The sequence below is a fragment of the Phaseolus vulgaris genome, chromosome 8 (genome assembly GCF_051622355.1).
Source record: "Phaseolus vulgaris cultivar YP4 chromosome 8, ASM5162235v1, whole genome shotgun sequence".
Classification (NCBI taxonomy): domain Eukaryota; kingdom Viridiplantae; phylum Streptophyta; class Magnoliopsida; order Fabales; family Fabaceae; genus Phaseolus; species Phaseolus vulgaris.
Window position 1 is genome coordinate 9003298 of NC_143505.1, and position 18053 is coordinate 9021350.

General features: G+C 35.6%; 1 protein-coding gene and 1 pseudogene across 1 annotated transcript; both read left to right on the forward strand.

The window, feature by feature from the left end:
* The first annotated feature begins 1651 nt into the window (after window positions 1-1651).
* On the forward strand, window positions 1652-4191 carry LOC150025387 (protein LURP-one-related 15-like; annotated as a pseudogene).
* Window positions 4192-7915: 3724 nt separating this feature from the next.
* On the forward strand, window positions 7916-17163 carry LOC137823901 (protein LURP-one-related 15). The gene is made up of 3 exons (XM_068629225.2): window positions 7916-8293; window positions 8444-8671; window positions 16826-17163. Exons 1-3 carry the CDS (start codon window positions 8093-8095, stop codon window positions 16994-16996), a joined length of 600 nt encoding a protein of 199 aa, XP_068485326.2. The 5' UTR covers window positions 7916-8092; the 3' UTR covers window positions 16997-17163.
* Window positions 17164-18053: the final 890 nt, after the last annotated feature.

Sequence of the window (18053 nt, forward strand, 5' to 3'; positions counted from 1 at the left end):
AGTCCGACGTAAAACTATTTAAAACATACACAATGCTTCTACTTCCTATATTTTTGGCACACAAGTTTATGAATTTTCTCTCCTTCTCCAGCAGCGACAACAACGATTATGCATTTGTGGTTGACCATCTTTGTGTTGTGCTTCCATCTTTATGTCTCATTTGTGGCGGTGAGTTTTTCTCTCCAATTTCATTGGAGTTGTTAGAAATTAGCTCACAAATTCATTACACCATCTATCCCTACAAATGAGTAATAAATGATAACGAAGAACTTGCAAGAACAGTTAAAAGGTTAAACAAAAGGAGTAACAAAATAAAACGTACAAAGAAATTTAATGTGGTTAAATTGAAATGTTAACTAATTTTAACTTATATTCACTTTAAAAAATTCACTAAGAACAAATATTAAAAGTCAAAGTGAACTCTTAATTTTAGGACTGGTCTGGTTTAGTTTTCTGGAAGTAGATAATAGCATATGCCCCTGGTTCAATATCTGCAGTTGAAACCATGTAATAACTAGCTAAAGTCAAATTTGTTAAGGAATGGAGGGTGTCATAATGCTAATCTTAGTAATAGCGTAGTGAAATTTTTAAACATAATAACAAGTGTTACTTAAGACTTTTACTATGGATGGGACAAAAAAAAGGAAATGAATGAAGGCAGAGAAGGAAATGCTAGGAGGAGGAAAGGGAGTGTATGAGGAGAGGCAGTTTCTAGTTGAACGTTGGCACAGGTTGGAAAGTGCAAGGAAGATAGCAGCAAACACAAAAGAGCAGCAAGTGATCAACAAAGGCAGATTATTGGTTATATGCTGGAGTGAATAAGGATACGGTAATATGTTGGAGCAAGAAATTTGGTGCCAACACAACCTATCTCTTGATGGGGCTGGTACACCAAGCCAACAAGGAACTACACGGGCATTCTGCTTTCATCTTTTTCCACGTTAAAATTTTAGATTATTGTTTCAAATTTTTGAAATTAAAAAAAAAAAACATAATTTTGAGATAATTATAATATTTATCTCCAGTACTAAATTACAAGATTGAAATATTAAGAAAATGTTTTAAATTTTGATAAACTACTAGGAAAATCTTTCAAATTATTTAAGATATATTGTATAAGTTTTTTTTATAAGTAATAATGAATAATTAAATATGTGTTATTTAAAGAATGATAAACCCTTATAACTAAATCTGTATAAGTAAATATTTAAATAATTTAAAGTATAGGATTAAATCGTTTAAATTTTAAATTATTTTAGTTAAATATGTTAAATTGATCAATATAATCCAACCCTATTCATCTCCCCCACTGAGAGCACATTTGATGCAATCAAAATTCCATTAACTCCAATAAACAACATCATTGCCACATAATTGACATATTTTGGCATTTATAATTGTTATCCAGAAATCAACTCCTGCCACGCATAAAACATGCAGCATGGATGATAGATTCTTCTGTTGACTTTTTGCCGATAAAAAAAAAAGAAACTTTATTATCTCTATGTGCATACTTAATTGTGGAAGGGCATATTTGGTTGTCTTATTTGTGCTACTTTTGTTTAATAATGCTTAGTCGTTTGCAATTGGGATTAGTATTGGTAAACCTGAATAATTTGCTTTGTATGTTGCTCTGTGAATTGTCATATACAACATATAAATAATAAAGACACTTTGGTTCCATAAAACAGCTTCCTCTCCAATGGCAAAGCAAGTCTCAGTTATCAACTCTTCCTACTGTGCTCCTCACTCTATCTCTCTACAAATTAATACTGAGAAAGGAGCCACTTACAATGAAAAGGATGATCGTCTCTTTTATACTGACGATACTTTTTTCACACTTCACAACCGTCGTGTCTTACATGATGATGCAGAAAACCCCATCGTCACTCTATACAATAAGGTTTGGTTGCTCATGCATCTAGCAATACTCATTCTCAAGTTAATTAAATATTCGCCTATCTGCAAAAATAATCTCCAGTTATAAATTTTTCATTCTAGCCTCTAACTTAACCATGCTGTTCTTATTACCGTTGACACCTAAAGCCACGGATATAAAACCGTTGATACTTTAAGCAACAATTTTCTAAATGTGACTTTATAATAGATTAAAAAAAAAAAATATTGGGAACACGATTTCTTCTTTCCTCTCTTTTGAAAAATGCATAAGCTCTCCCGCCTCTACAAGACTAACTCTCCCTCGTGTTTTTCCTCCTTTATTTCTCACTGTGCGTCCTCACCATCTTCGTGTCCGTCCTCACCGTGCGTGTTTCACGTTCTTCCTCTCACCGTCTTCGTCTAAGGTTCTTCCTCTCACCGTCTTTGTCTTACGTTCTTCCTCTGGCGTTGTTAGATTTGTTTGAATGATTTTTTTTATTGTTTTTTTTAGGATTTTAGGGTTTTAGGCGTTTTTCCTCTAGCATTCTTTGCAATGTTCACGGTTTTATATTTTGGGGCAACATTTTGAATTCCTCATTGTTAAATTCAAAGGTGATATCTGTTTTCCATGCAGAATTTATTTAGAGAAGTAGAATTGAAATGGCAAAAATCCTACCTAATAACCAAACTGCCAGTTCACTGATTAAAACAATTCAGGGAAAAAAAACCTGTTTTAAGTCCAAACCCCTAGTTCAAGTGTTAATTTGTGATGAAATGTGCTATTTCACAAAGATGTTTTTGTTTCTTTGCTCCAAATGTCTATATGTCTCATCAAATATAGAAAATGGGAGCCATGAAGTTAATGTCCCACAGGAATGGACCCTTGACTAGATTCTCTGTCTCATGTGGCAGATGCTTAAGGTTGCAACTATTTGTCTCAAAACATCTAACTTTAGGACCTTCTTTCTTTTTGGTTTCAATTAGAAAACTGTAATTGTTCTAACCAAAGATGGTAGGAGTAAACAATGGGCTGCAATAGTTGGTCTATGGAAGTGGTAGCGTAGGGTTGATGAGTCTAGTTTCTCTGGCAGTTCATGATGGTGGACGCCATGTTCTGGGGTTTGTTCTCTCTCTCTTAATCTCATTCTATGTGCATATATTATATATATAGACCAACTTGATTATTCTGTTGATTGGTACAACGAAGTGGGTTGTGATGTTTAATCCTTCTGTTTTGCCTACTGACCCATGCGTGTTTCCCTGTTTCCTAAGAAATGTGTTATGTAGAGGACATCATTGGATAAAACTCATGCATCGTTGTGGGGAATTCAAATTGGTCTTCAAATAATCATTTTTCCTCTTATAAAATATTTCCACCTCTGTCTTTTTGACTGATGGTGTGCAAGAAGAAGAAGAAAACAAGTTGTACTGACAAATACCTTTAATTGATAGGATATATCTCTATTGAACCTGATTTAGGCCAAAAGAAAGATGTAAAATCCTTTGTTTTAGACTTGGTTGAACAAGTTTATCATGAATGATTGCTCTGTTTATCCGTTTTCTCTAAAGCTTACACATTTTTAAAGAAAAGATTGAAAAAGATGCTATAGAAAAATTTGAGCTTTGGACGAGTCACACTCAATTTTAAATATGTGAAAATAAGTAATTCAAATAAAATTCTCCTAATGAAAATAATAAATTATGAACAAGATTACTAAGTTAAGGAAGTCAATGAACGACCTCTAGAAGTTGAAAATTTAAAACATAATGTATTTGATGTAACTGAATTATGAGAAAGTGGATACATCTGATGGTGTGCATCATTGACATGCAAAGTTTTATAAGAGGGTGAAAGCACCTCTTTCTTTTTTACTGATGGGAGATGCAAAGTTTTCAAGGGTGAAAGCACCGATTCATCTGAATTGCTATTTTGGGTGAAGAAAATCAAGAAATCACCTGGGATAACTAAATTAAACGTGTTCCTCGCAAACAACCAAGACAAAAAAAGAAAAGAAAAAGTGACTTTAGAGTGATCATTTTTGGAAGTAAAAGCTCGTGCACTGTTTATGCCGGTGAATCTCCTAACATCGTAGCCAAAGTATGAGTACTGAGTTAGTATATCTTTTTATATATATATTAGTAATTCTTTGTTTTTGATAAGTAGTAAATTTAAATATATTATGCTAATAATATATGCATGTTTCTTTCTTTATGTAGATGGAGAATAATGGTGGCTTCAATGTCTTCGTCAATCCTAATATACACTACGCATTCATAGTGACACTACTTACGATTATGATTGTTAAGACATGAAATGTCCTGATGATCAGCCTAAGGATAGAATGAATAAAACTATTTTAAAATTAAAACAGGTATAAAACGGTGATTGTGAGTAAAACCGTCGTTTACCAATTACTTTGGTTTAAAACAACGGTTTCACTTACAATCACCGTTTTATACCAAAGCGCTTTGGTATAAAACGGTGATTTTACTTAATAACCTTCGTTTTAGACTCATTTTATTATCCTAAATCAAAGTGCGCCACTTACGCTTTCGTTTTTCGTTTGTCTTTTCGCGTACTCTCTTGCTCTTTGGTTCTTCTCCATTATGACATTCTCTATTGTAAGTTTTTCCTCCTTCAATTTCACTCATTGCATTCTTTATTGCTTATTATTTTGTCTTTCTCTTATTGGTTTCATTGGTTTTGGTTTTTGTTGTCGCTGCCACTCTTTCATTAGTGAACTTCGCTCCTCCACGGTTTTGTGCTTCTTTGCTACCAACATCGTTTCGTTGTCGTTGCTCGTCGCCACCATTGTCCTTCACCATCGGTTCTGCCCACACACAAGGTTGATTGGTGTTTTTAATATTTTAATATTTTTTTAGTATTATTAATTTTTATATTTAATATTTATTATAATTTATATTTATTATTAATTTATATTATGTTAATTGTTAGGGTTTAGGATTAGAATAAAATTATTAATTTGTTATTGTTAGATTATAACAGAATTATTAGTTTGTTACATTGTAATTAGAGTAATACTATTTAGTATTTATAATTAATTTAATAATTTGTAATTAGATTTTGTAATTAGATTATAAATAATTTTTTGACTTTTAATTGATATTTTTTATTATGTATAATTCTATTGAATGTATATTTATAATTCTGGGATACGTTTTGGTATTGAGTTCGAAGATGTTCGACCCTCGACAATTGTTTCCTGTATGAGACCCTTAGTTTCCCGTTTGAGATTTAATACATGTATTTGTCTACTACTCCAATTGTAATTTTTTTTAAAAACATTTTATAAAAAGTAGAGGAGGTTTTAGGACAGTAATTGTATTGAGTCTTGAATTGTCCAGGTGGACAGTTTGAGAAGAACAATAATTTTTATTAGTTCAATAGTACATAACTTGTAATTGAAATGTCATATATATTTTACATAATTTTGGTTCATAGCACTTCGTGTTGTTTTTTAGTGCATATTTGATTGTGGAGATTTTGTGTCACCACTTTCATTTCGTGTTACCTGAAGACCAATGCGAAATGTTGCCAAAATTTTGTTAAATATAAGGAATGCTGACTAAAATTATGTACAATTACATTATAATAAAAGGGAATCTTCTTGAATGAGATAAGTTCATACCTATAAAAAAAAATGTGAGATTTCACATGCATTAGTGAACACCTCAATGACCATTACAGAACATAATGGATTGAGATTGGATAATAATTTCGTCCACATAAGTGATGAGTACGAAAGAGGAGTAGAAAAATTTATACAATTTGCACAACGTAAAGCCAATAATAGTGGTCATGATGGAGTAAAGTTTAGGTGTTTGTGTGTTAATTGTTTGAACGGAAGGAGATTGGATGTTAACAAAATCAAGGAGCACCTTCTATGTGATGAGTTTCTACGATCTTATACAACATAGACATGACATGGTGAACTATTAAATTTACCAAGTTTTTTCGTATCCGAAGAATATGTTCAGTCCACCATGGATTATACAGTACATGGTGAAGTAGATGACGACCGATTGGAGAATATGATTCATGATGTTGGAGTTGAGTCTTTTGTAGAAGTGCATGGACTAAAACACTCTCATAATAGACGGTAGTTATGACCTATAACCGTCATCTATACCTCTCAAGGAAGGAAATAGACGGTGGTTTTGTACAATAACCATCGTCTATTCCCTTCCCTAGTATTGTATAGTCATATTTGATTTTTGTTATACACTACGGTTGATCAAAAGAATCGCGTCTAGATGTGACTTATAAATGGTGATTTTGCAACCATTGTTTATTCTGCAATAGTATAGACTATGTGCTGATAGATAATTGTTTTAAAACCGCTCAAAAAATCGTAGTCTAAGAACTTTTCTGCACTAGTATAATGACAAAATCGTGATGGAGCTCTAAGCTTCAAAGTAAACAATACATCGAATATGGTGATTGACCGTAATAATATTATCTTAACGGACTTAAGATCTTGAGATCGGAACATTAATATCATCAGTAAAAATTGACGAGATTTCAAAATAATTAATTATATAATATTATTGATTTTTATTTCTTTTCAGTCGCATAATCACATTTGTTACAAATATAAATCAACTCAATTTTTCTCAATCTAAATTTTTTTTTCTCATTCTTTTTTATCACTTATGTATACTTAATGACATAATTAACCTAATGTCATCACGAGGATGACTGCCTAATAATTTATCATATTCTCTCAACAATCACATTTTTTCGGTAAATAAAGGACTTATAGATAAAAAAAATTTGGTATTAATTCCTTTATAAAAAAATCTAAATCAAATAAATTTTAATGTGATGTTCTCTAAGATCTAACCCCTCCTTATTAATTCCCCACAAAAAGAAGTGACTTACGGCACAATACAATATTTTTTTTATAAACATCATCTTTAACTCTCATTGTCAGATCAATTCGAAAGTTGACATTTATTTTTTATCAAAGTATGTTTTTAATCAGTGGTGGGTATGTTTTATAATGATTTATCAGTAATATGTTTTTTTATTAGTAAATGATAGAATAAAATAAATTAGAAGAATAAACCAGTACCAACTTGCAAATTAGAAGAATAGTTTCAGATAGTGATTAAACATATCAAATACTATTTTATGTCACCGAATTGGTTTGGAGAAACTGAAAACACCAAGTTCATTGTACTCCAATAGACGACCAAAAGTGTATGTGGTTCAACTGTAGACGAAAAAACAAATCCTCTTAGGCAAGTCTTCTCCTCGTTTTCTTCTTTTCCATATCCACTGTTAAAATTTTAGATTATTGTTTCAAATTTATAAAAACATAATTTTGAGAATTATAGGAAAAGTTATATATTTATCTGCAATATTAAATTATAAGATTGAAAAAAATAAGAAATTGTTTGAAATTTTAAATAAACTACAAGGAAAATCTTTCAAATTGTTTTAAACGGACTAATCCATATAAGTAAATATTTAGATAATTTAAAGTATATGATTAAATCGTTTAAAATCATTTTAATTAAATATATTTATTTATTTTATCAGAAAATAATAATACATTAAAATAAGTCTTTAAGGAATACATTTATTTTATTATTTTTATATATAATTTTTTTTTATCAGCAAGTAAAGCAAATAAATTTCTATATAAAAAAAATAGTATAATCAAATTCTTATATACAAATTTACAAAAAATAGACTAATCATGTGTTAGTTGGTTTTCCAGTTACAAAATAATCCAACCCTATTTATCTCTCCTCATAACACACATGTGATGCAATCAAAGTTCTCTTAATCTCCATAAACAACACATATCATTGCCTGATAATTGATCCTACATACATCAATTCCTGCCACGCATAAAACACGCAGCTATATCATGGATTGTAGGCACTTTCTTCTGTAGACTTTTTTCTGATAAAAAAAAAATATTTCTTCTGTTGACTTTTTGCTGATATCTCTATGTGCATTTTTTTTATCAGCAAAGTTATCTCTATGTGCATACTTAATTGTGGTAGGGAATATTTAGTTGTTGTATTATTTGAGACCTTTTATTTAATAATGTTGTCAAGCTCTTGGCTTAGGGTTTGATACATACACCTGCAATTGGGGACTGGTATTGTGTCTCTATAAATTGCCATATACAACACATAAATAAAGACAGTTTGGTTCCACAAATCACCTTCCTCTTCAATGGCAAAGCAAGTCTCAGTTATCAACTCTTCCTACTGTGCTCCTCACTCTGTCACTCTACAAATTAATACTGAGGAAGGAGCCACTTACAATGAAAAGGATGATCGTCTCTTTTATACTGACGATACTTTTTTCACACTTCACAACCGTCGTGTCTTATACGATGATGCAGAAAACCCCATCGTCACTCTATACAGTAAGGTGGTTCCTCATGCATCAACTATACCCATTCTACAATTAATTAGCTTTATTACTTTAATATTCGCCCACCTACAAAAATAATCTCTGCTTAAATTTTTCATTCTAGCCACTAACCTAACCAGGATGTTATTATTCTTAATTTTTATGCAGACTGTGTCGTTGCATGGGAGATGCAACGTTTTCAAGGGTGAAAGCACTGATTCATCTGAATTGCTATTTTCTGTGAAGAAAATCAAGAAATCACCTGGAATTACTAAATTAAACGTGTTCCTCGCAAACAACCAAGACCAAAAAAAAAGTGACTTTAGAATGATCATTTTTGGAAGTAAAAGGTCGTGCACTGTTTATGCCGGTGAATCTCCTAACATCGTAGCCAAAGTATGAGTACTGAGTTAGTATATCTTTCTTATTTATATTAATATTTCTTTGTTTTTTTTTTATCAGCCAAAAAATAATTAAATTAAATTTGAGACAACCCTTATACTATAACAACGCTCTTCCCTCATGCTTCCTACATAAAACCAAAATTAATAAACTAGGATGATACAGAAGATAACGCATAACAAAGGGTTTGTTTCCCTAATCCTAGATAGGCATGGGCTTGAAAACTGAGAATACCTCGCAAAAAACCAACAAAACTGCGCCTTCAAATTAGGCACACAAACTGCTCTTGCAAAACTTGTGATAGCATAACTAACCTGCACCTACTAAAAGGGTGCATCACACCACACAACACCGCAACATCCCCTTAGAATTAGGTTCCTGGCCAAGATTTACTCCTCCTTCTTCACTCAACAAATATAACCAGAGTAACCACCCTTCATCCAACTTCCATGTATCAGATTATTTGGTGCCATCTGATTACAGCACCTTCAACTGCACCTTACAGAGCTCCCTTCACAAAACTTATCCACAGCACATGATTTGAACCATACAAACCTTGTGCCACCTTGCATGTCAAGACCAGAAAAGTGGCTTCTATTTAGGGTCAACTTCAGTTGACAAAAGGCTTCCCGAATTCCGCCAAGACCAGAGTCATACAAGCAGCTTGGTTGCCACTTAGTAAAAGAGCTTCCTACGCTTGGTTAAGGCATTTGAACATTTTTCCAATGGAGCACGGCTCCAGATCCACATCTTCGTAGATGAGGTTCCTCCCTAGGAAAGCAAGGTGGTCTAGTTCCACCCAAAGCCAGTAAAGTCCAGCTGTAGCAGACCTGCAGCAAGACACCCTTAAGCAGCACCAGACAACACCTAGAAAACAAAAAGCATACAGCTCCTAGACACAATTCAACAGCAACTTTGAAGTCTCTTAGACTTCTGAACCTTGTCCACACCAGCTTGAACTTGTGCAAGAATCCCTCGTGATTCGCTTAAGCTTCATTACAATCTTCTTAGAACCTGTACTTAATTCTACTTTCACTCAGCAAACCTTCAGATCCCTTAATATGGCAAGACAAATCCTAAAATCTAAAACAGACCATCAGGATCAAATTTTCCAACATCTCTCAAGCTGGCCAAAAAGCCCAAATCCATATGCTTCTCTTGATAGCCCCATACTAGTAGCCATTACACTTTTTGAATTTTTACATTCAATTGTGTAGCTTTGCATACCAGATTCATAGTTACTGTCCCACCAACACCTCCATCTGTGTCATGGCCCTATACTTTCACATTTCATATGACAGCAACACCCTCTTGGTCCTTAATTCCTTGCCCAATAATCCAGCACATTAGAATACCTGCAGAAAAATGCGAGTAGATGTTTTATAGTCCCTTTCACACCAAACTCCATTCTAAATGCACAGGGCCATGACACGGGTTGGTCTTGCTCCAACTATAGGGTGGACCTCTCAAAACCCACCAGTGCCTAGCCCCCAAACTCCAACAGTCCTCTAAAGTGAGCTTTATATTGGGGGGAATACTACAACAGTTTGCACTCCCATCCTGACACAGCCCCCACTTATTCCTCCAACCAATTAGAGCTGATCACTAAACCCTATGTCCAGGCCTTTAGACCAGATATGCCAACAAACCTTCCGTTTCTCTAGGGACCACTAGATACATCACTTAACCCCACTTACTTATAGCTTCCAATGCAGATAAGTGGGTTCAAGACCCAATCCACAAAAGAATAGTTGAATGTGTGTACCCTATCCTTTAGTCATAGTCACGACTTGAGTTGGACCGTTTGGAATATCTCTTCCGCATCGACTATCCCTTGCTTAAAAATTATAGAGTTCCTGTGCTCCCAGATACACCTCACTATAGCTGTCAAAACACCTTTCCACAATAGGTTTTGTGTACTACTGGCCTGAGATAAGTAGAAATTCTCAAAGTGAGTCATAAGATCATTGTGTTGGACAAACAAGATACCAATCCATTTAAAGCACAACAACCAAACAGCCTGGGCAACTTTGCATTCTAGGAATAGGTGTTGGCATGATTCATCCTTAGTCTGACACAACGCACATAAACTTGTGTCCAACGTCACCCCTCTCCTACTCAAACTCTTTCTTGTTGGGATTCTTCCCAAGAGTACCCTCCATGTTGTGGTTATCACATTGAGGAATGCTTTAGCCTTCCACAGGTACTTGAACACATCATGATGAGGACCTATTACATGCTTAGCTAGACATTCATATCTGAATTCACAAAGAACACCCTTGATTCATCACACCTCCACTTCTGTATATCTTTATCTTCTGTAGACATGTTAGCCCGAGAAATGTGCATAACAAGATTTGCTTCCATGACGGCTTCCCACTCGAATCTGACTCGCCTCCATCTTAGATTCAACTTCCATACTGATTCTTTCCACATTCCAACCTCTTCCACCTTTTGGACCTGATTTAGAGACAGGAAGTACAACCTGAGAAACAAAGTTTTGAGGTTAGTATTACCAACCCACACATCCTCCCAAAATCTAACTTTGTCTCCACCTCCTATTTTTCATACTAATTCTTCTTGGAACCAACCAACTCCTCCTCCCTTTCTACATACTTTAGATAAGTCTCTCCACCAACAGGTTTGGAATTTCACTGGTGTATGTGAACTGTCTAACTCCAAGCCATACTTTGAGTCCAGAAACTCCTTCCACCTTCCTTTCTCTTCTGATAAGAGATGTCATCTCCACTTAGCCAGGAGAGCATAGTTAAACTTTCGTATATCTTTGAACCCCAGTCCACCTTCCTCTTTCGGTTTACACAGGTCTTCCTAGCTTACCCAAGAGATTGGTCTCTTCTCCTTTCCCCAACCACATAGGAACCTTCGTTGAATAATGATTATGCTTTTATATACCTAGTCCGGCTCTTTGAAGAGGGAGAGGTAGAAAAGTGGTACAATAGTGATAACTGATTTGATTAGACATATTCTCTCCGTCATGGATAGAAATCTCCCTTTCCACACACTGAGTCTAGCTTTTAACTTGTTTAGAATAGGCTCCCAAAACTGCTTCTTCCTTGGGTTCCCTCCCACTTCTAGGCCCAAATATATAAACGGGACTCCCATCTGCCCATAATTCAAGGTCTTTGTGTAGCATACAAGAGCGTTTCTATCAACATTGATGCCTGCTAGCTTGGATTTGTGAAAGTTAATCTTCAAGCCTAATGCTAGCTCAAAGCCCCTAAGAATAGCCTTCATAGTTACCACATTGACATAGGCATCCTCACATAAGAAGAGAGTATCATATGCAAATTGCATGATACTAATCTCTACCTCCTTCCTTCCAATCTTAGTACCTGACAATAGGTTGGCCTATTGGCTTCCCTTACTAACCCGGCTAGGCCTTCAGCTACCACAATAAAGAGAAATGGGGCTAATGGGTCACCCTGCCTCAAACCTCTTGTTGGTTTAAATTCCTCCGTAGGACTCCCATTAACTAGAACGAAGACGGTAGCGGATTCCATACAGCATCAGATCCATTTGCTGTGGAAACCCAACCTGTGAAGCATATCATATAAGAAATCCCACCTAATCGAGTCATAAGCTTTTTCAAAATCCACCTTAAAGCACAATCCTTTCCCGTCGTACCTCTTCAGATCTTCTACCACTTCATTAGCCATAAGCACACTATCCAGCATCTCTCTGTCCTTTAAAAATGTTGATTGGCTTTCATCGATAACCGATGCTAGCACTTTCTTTATTCTGCTAGCCAACACCTTTGATATGACTTTGTATATTGCGCCCACTAGTGAGATAGAACGATATTGTTCTAGCTTGGTGGGGTCTCTTACTTTAGGTACTAATGCAATGAATGATGCATTACACCCTTTCAGAATTTGTCCTGCTTCATGAAAGTAAGCTAAAGCTGCAACAAACTCATCTTTGATAAAATTCCAACTTTCCTTAATAAAGTTGAAATTAAATCCATCAGGATTAGGACTCTTTGACCCATCACATTGCCATACTGCATCCCTCACTTCTTCCTCGGAGAAAACAAATATAAGACTCACGTTGTCTTCGGGGGAAAGAGATTTAAACTCTACCGCATCGAGTCTTACCCCGAAATCTCTTGTTGCTTTAAACCTATTTTCAAATAGCTTCTTCGCTTCTATTAGAACGGTATTAGGTTCTTCACACCATTGGCCCCCAACCTCAACTCCCTTGACTTCATTTTTAAGTCTTCTCCACCTTAAGGAAGAATGGTAGAACCTAGTGCAGGAATCCTCATTCTTCAGCCAACTTGCTCTAGTCTTTTGACATATAAGGGATTCTATCTTTTTATCAGTCTCCCTTAGTCGGTTCGCCAGTTCAGTTCTTTTCAAGCTCACACGTCCCAAGAGATCACAATTGTCGTCGTCTTGGCAATCTAGGATCTCTATTTCCTGCAGGATGCTATTCTTGGTTGACTCTAGGTTCCAAACACATCTTTATTCCATAGTTTTAAGTCAACCTTCAGCAATTTTAGCTTTTCTTTGATCTTCGTTATTTCATTCCCCTGTACTAAGTATGATTGCCATTTTCCTTTCACCAAATCATTAAAACCCCTCTCCATGTGCCAGACGTCAATGGTCCTAAAAGGTTTAGGACCCCAATCCTTATCCACGGTCTTCACCACTAACGCACAGTGGTCTGAAACTTCCCTCCTCAGGACATATTGTTTGCACATTGGCCATTTTTGTAGCCACTCTTGAGAGACAAGAACTCTGTCTGGTCTACTTTTAGTCGAACCATTTGACTTAAACCACATATATTTCTTACCTACTATAAGTAAATCCAACAATAAGTTGGAGTCGATGAAGCTATTAAACCCAAATATCTCACTTGATTGGTCTCCCCTGTTCCTTACACCTTTCCTTTCACTTCTGCTTCTTATGGCATTAAAGTCACCACAGAAGCACCAAACTGAGTCTTGAGATGCCACTTTAATATTAGTTAGTTCCTCCCATAGAATCTTCTTTTCACCCAGATGCAGCGTAAATATTTACTACAACACACCTACAGTTCGATTTTAGGTGCTGACCAAATATAGCAATGTACCCCTCCCCCATCTGGTGACTTTCATAACTAAAAGCTTCTTTGTGCCACATTGACAACAAACTTCTAGCTCCGTTGTCCCCTTCATTGTGTATCCATTCAACTTTGTTGTCCCCCCACATAGAAAAACATCTAGGATGCGAAAAGACAGTTGTTTTTATTTCTTGCAGACATACAAATTCTGCTCCCTCACAAGTGATGATATGCCTCATGTACCTAGCTTTGGTACCTCCTCCCAAACCTCCAATATTCAGGTTTACTATCAACATAAATAACCACTTTTGTTACCCTCCTCATAACTCTGCATAACCTCCAAATCTCTCACATCCATACACTGAAATTCTTTCACAACCTCTACTTCATCCCCACGGCAAGCGATGCCAATATGTTTATTAATCTCCCATAGCTTTGATGGTTCCTCCATATATTCCGACTCACGATATCTTGAGTTGCAATTATTGATATCCCCATCAGAAATGGTACAAAATTCTTTCCTACTCAAGAATGAGAGGTATCCCTTACCTAGGATGTTCTTGCACTTATTCTGACCGACCGCCTAGGGTGGGTGCTTGATTCGCCCAATTCCCATAGTCCTTTCATCTTGTGCCGTCGTGGGGGTGTTTTGCAGATGCTTCCCACATATGCTTCCTCATCTCCTAGCAAGAGAGATACATTCCTGCTTGGGCTAGTATCCTTTGGTTCGTCATTAGCTTCTTGGGCCCTATGCATATCACGATTATCTTGTAGACCATCTTGCTCCCACGGTTTCAGCATCAATCCGACAAGCGGCTCGGGTTTAGCTGGTTGCCTCAACGTGTTTTCTTCGTTGGATTCTTCCTCTAGCACCTGCACCACCAAAGTTGTAGCTTGACATTCGTATTCTCCAGTATCGATTTTCTCTTCGCACCCTGACCCACAACCCATCTGCATAGACCCTCCATCTCCCTCTTCCAATTGGGCCAACGCACAACCCTTCTCTTGTCCACTTCGGGCCAATTGCTTCCCCTGTTGGGTCAAGGAAGTATTGGGCTTACGATGGGTAAAGTTGTTCTCAACATCCACCACAAGTCTAGCCAGCTCAGCGTGTTCAGAGAGGCTATCACTATCGGGATCGCAGATGTAGGTAGAGTGGTTGGCAGGATCAACCTCTTAAGATACCTTCAGACCCTTCATTCCTTCATTAGTGAAACTCTTAAAAACTTTTTCCTGGCTTACCTCTCCTTTCGTTGCAGATACCTCAAATGGTTTATCCTTTGTCGTATGCGCTTCCTGTTCCCCACCTTCATCTGCCTCTCCTTCCTCCGCCTCCCCCTTTGACCCGCGGTCCTTCCTATCCCAAACCTTGACCTCCTCCTCACAGCTTTTCGCAAATAAGTCTGTTTCTTCTATATAGGTCTTCGACAAAGAGATACTATCAAAACACTCATAAACATTGAGGGCACACTTACATTGGCTTTCATTTATTGTTGAGTTCTCCTCTTCAATGAATATATTGAACGTTTGGTCATTTATCTACATACCCTTCGCCAACCTAGCGTTACAGTTCTTCAATAAATGAACTTGAAGTCTGGTGTATTCAAGGTTCTCCCATAATAACGTGGACTTATCAATGGCCACCAGCTTTGCCACTTCTCCTACCACTTTAGAAAAATAGTCCTTGTTCCAGAAGGTGATCAGCAAACCATAGCACCTCACCCAGACTATCTTATGGCCTGCTACATAATCTTCCAACCAAGGGTCAACGATCTCAAAGACACTTTCGAACCACTCCTTGTTAAGTTTCAAAAGATCTTCCATGCTCTCCCCTTCTCTTGGCGTCAGGAGAGTTAGGTTGTCACCCAAATACCTCACTTTTATCATGTTCATTCCTCCTTTCACAAATTCTTCTCCCAGTTGGGCAAAGTTCATATCTATATTGAACTGGCCAATGACACTGTTTTCCATCCACGACAATACATGATGTTGCGTCTTGATAACAGGTCCCTTCCATTTCTGTTGCAATTCACCTTTAACTATGTCAGCATAGGATTTGTTTCCTTTCTTTTCCACCCATACCTCTTTTCTCTTCATCTTCCCGTTTAACACCAGAACCTCCTGGATTCGCTTCTTGGTATCCTTTGGGATCTCCTTGTGTAGGATTCTGTTTTCCCTTCTCGATACTCTGTTAGATTCCAACTCATGCCTTCGATATCTTGGAATGTTCACGTAAAGCTTCATGTTTCCTATATACACTACAAGAAAATCATGAAATAGAAACCAATTTTTAGAGACCAAAATAATTAGTTGCAATGGTAACTAAATTAGATACCATTTTAGAAACTAAAAAAAAAAATTGGTTTCTAAATTAGTTTCTATTATTGTTAAATAGTTTCTAAATTGGTATCTAATTAGCAACCAAGGTTTTAAAGACCAAATTTAGAAACTAAATAATTGGTAGTTAAAACTTTGGTTGCTAATTAGATACCAATTTAGAAACTATTTAACAATAATAGAAACTAATTTAGAAACCAATTTTTTATTTAGTTTCTAAAATGGTCTCTAATTTAGTTACTATTGCAACTAATTATTTTGGTCTCTACAAATTGATTTCTATTTCATGATTTTCTTGTAGTGATAGATTTGGTCTAGCTCCCTCTCCAGTCGTCCTACATTTCTCACTTCAAAGAATCTTACAAACCCAAATCTTCTCTCCCATCTGTTTAGCCTACGGGATATGAAGACTTCTTTTACCCTAGTCCATTTTTGGAAGACCTTAATCATGTCTAGTTCACCAAAGCCATTTGGGAAGTTTGAGAAGAAGAATGTTGTAAAATCATATGTAGGTTTATGTGGTTTGTGGTCATACCCATGGCCACCGTATCTCTGAGTTCTTCTCCCTTCCATTTCTCTTGGGTTAAGTTCTTTGTTGCAAAGTTGATGTCTGAATTTCTATGTGGGGTATTGGCTGGACCAATTAATGAACAATGATTGTGAAAATTAATTTTTTGTTTGTTTTATAAGTAGTAGAATTTAAATATATTATGATAATTATATATGCATGTTTCTCTCTTTATGTAGATGGAGAATAATGGTGGCTTCAATGTCTTCGTCAATCCCAATGTGGACTACGCATTCATAGTGGCGCTACTTATGATTGTTAAGGACATGAATTGTTGTGATGAGCCCCAGAATAGTACAAATACAAATAAAACTATTAGTGCCCTAAAAATAATTTCATTATCTTTTTGAAGTAGCTAAATAAATATATTGAATAAGAAAATATAAATAAAAGTGAGGAAATAAGTTTGGAGTCCTCCCTAATGTACTTATATAGATGTCTGTTGTATTATGTTGTATATGGCTATTTCTTTATCTTTTATTATATCAATGACAGTAAAGTTAATGGTACCTTATATAGATCCGAAATGTGTGGGAGAAGTTTTTTTTTACCTTATCTCTTGTAATAGCAAAACCCAAACGACACAATTTTGTAGGCAAAACAAAAAAAAAACATTCATGGTATAGGAAAAACTTATCTTAAAGTTAGTTATATCAACAATTACCAAGTTGATATGTTATGTAAATAACTTACTCACGAATTATTCTTTGAATAATAACTTAGTTATAGGTAAGTTACCATTGAATAAATTTGTGAATAACTTCGTAGATCAATGCATGCATGGATAACTTATCTATAGAATTTCTTTTAGCTAAATCATGCATGGACTTTTTTTTATGAATAAATCCATAAGACATAGTAAGAATATTTTTCGTCTTCCAAGTCATGCCACTCTATACTTCTATAGTTACAAATGTGAAAGAAATTTTATCTCAACATTTAAATATCATATCTCAAATATTCAACGTTTAGTTCAAACATCCATATGCAACACACTGAAAAAAAAAAGGTTTTAAGGGGATTTATTTTTACATTATTCAGGGTTAAAAACTCTATTAAGTCATTTATCCAGGGTTGCAGTTTCCCTGCTAAACCATTCTTGGGAAACGTGTTCATCGGGGTTCTTTTAAACCTTAGGAAAAGTCTTTCACAATCCATGTTCATGGGTTTAAGAACCTCCGTAAAATATCATGAGTTTTCAAAACCTTCGTAAAATATCATTAGTTTCAAAATTTTCGTAAAATGACTTGCCATTTGATATAACCTTCAACCTCATTTTCCATCATCTTTAACAATTCTCCGGACTTCTCTCTTCCACTTTAGATACACTGCTCTCCAGCACATGCTCAATGGCCGCCAACGACAGTCCTAGTAAGGAATCATAATTCAGCCACACTTATGTCTATT

Coding starts and splice junctions, on each gene's coding strand:
- LOC137823901 (XM_068629225.2), top strand. CDS start 8,093: ATGGCAAAGCAAGTCTCAGTTATCAACTCTTCCTACTGTGCTCCTCAC. Junction 8,294..8,443: donor TCGTCACTCTATACAGTAAG/GTGGTTCCTCAT, acceptor ATTTTTATGCAG/ACTGTGTCGTTGCATGGGAG. Junction 8,672..16,825: donor CTCCTAACATCGTAGCCAAA/GTATGAGTACTG, acceptor CTCTTTATGTAG/ATGGAGAATAATGGTGGCTT.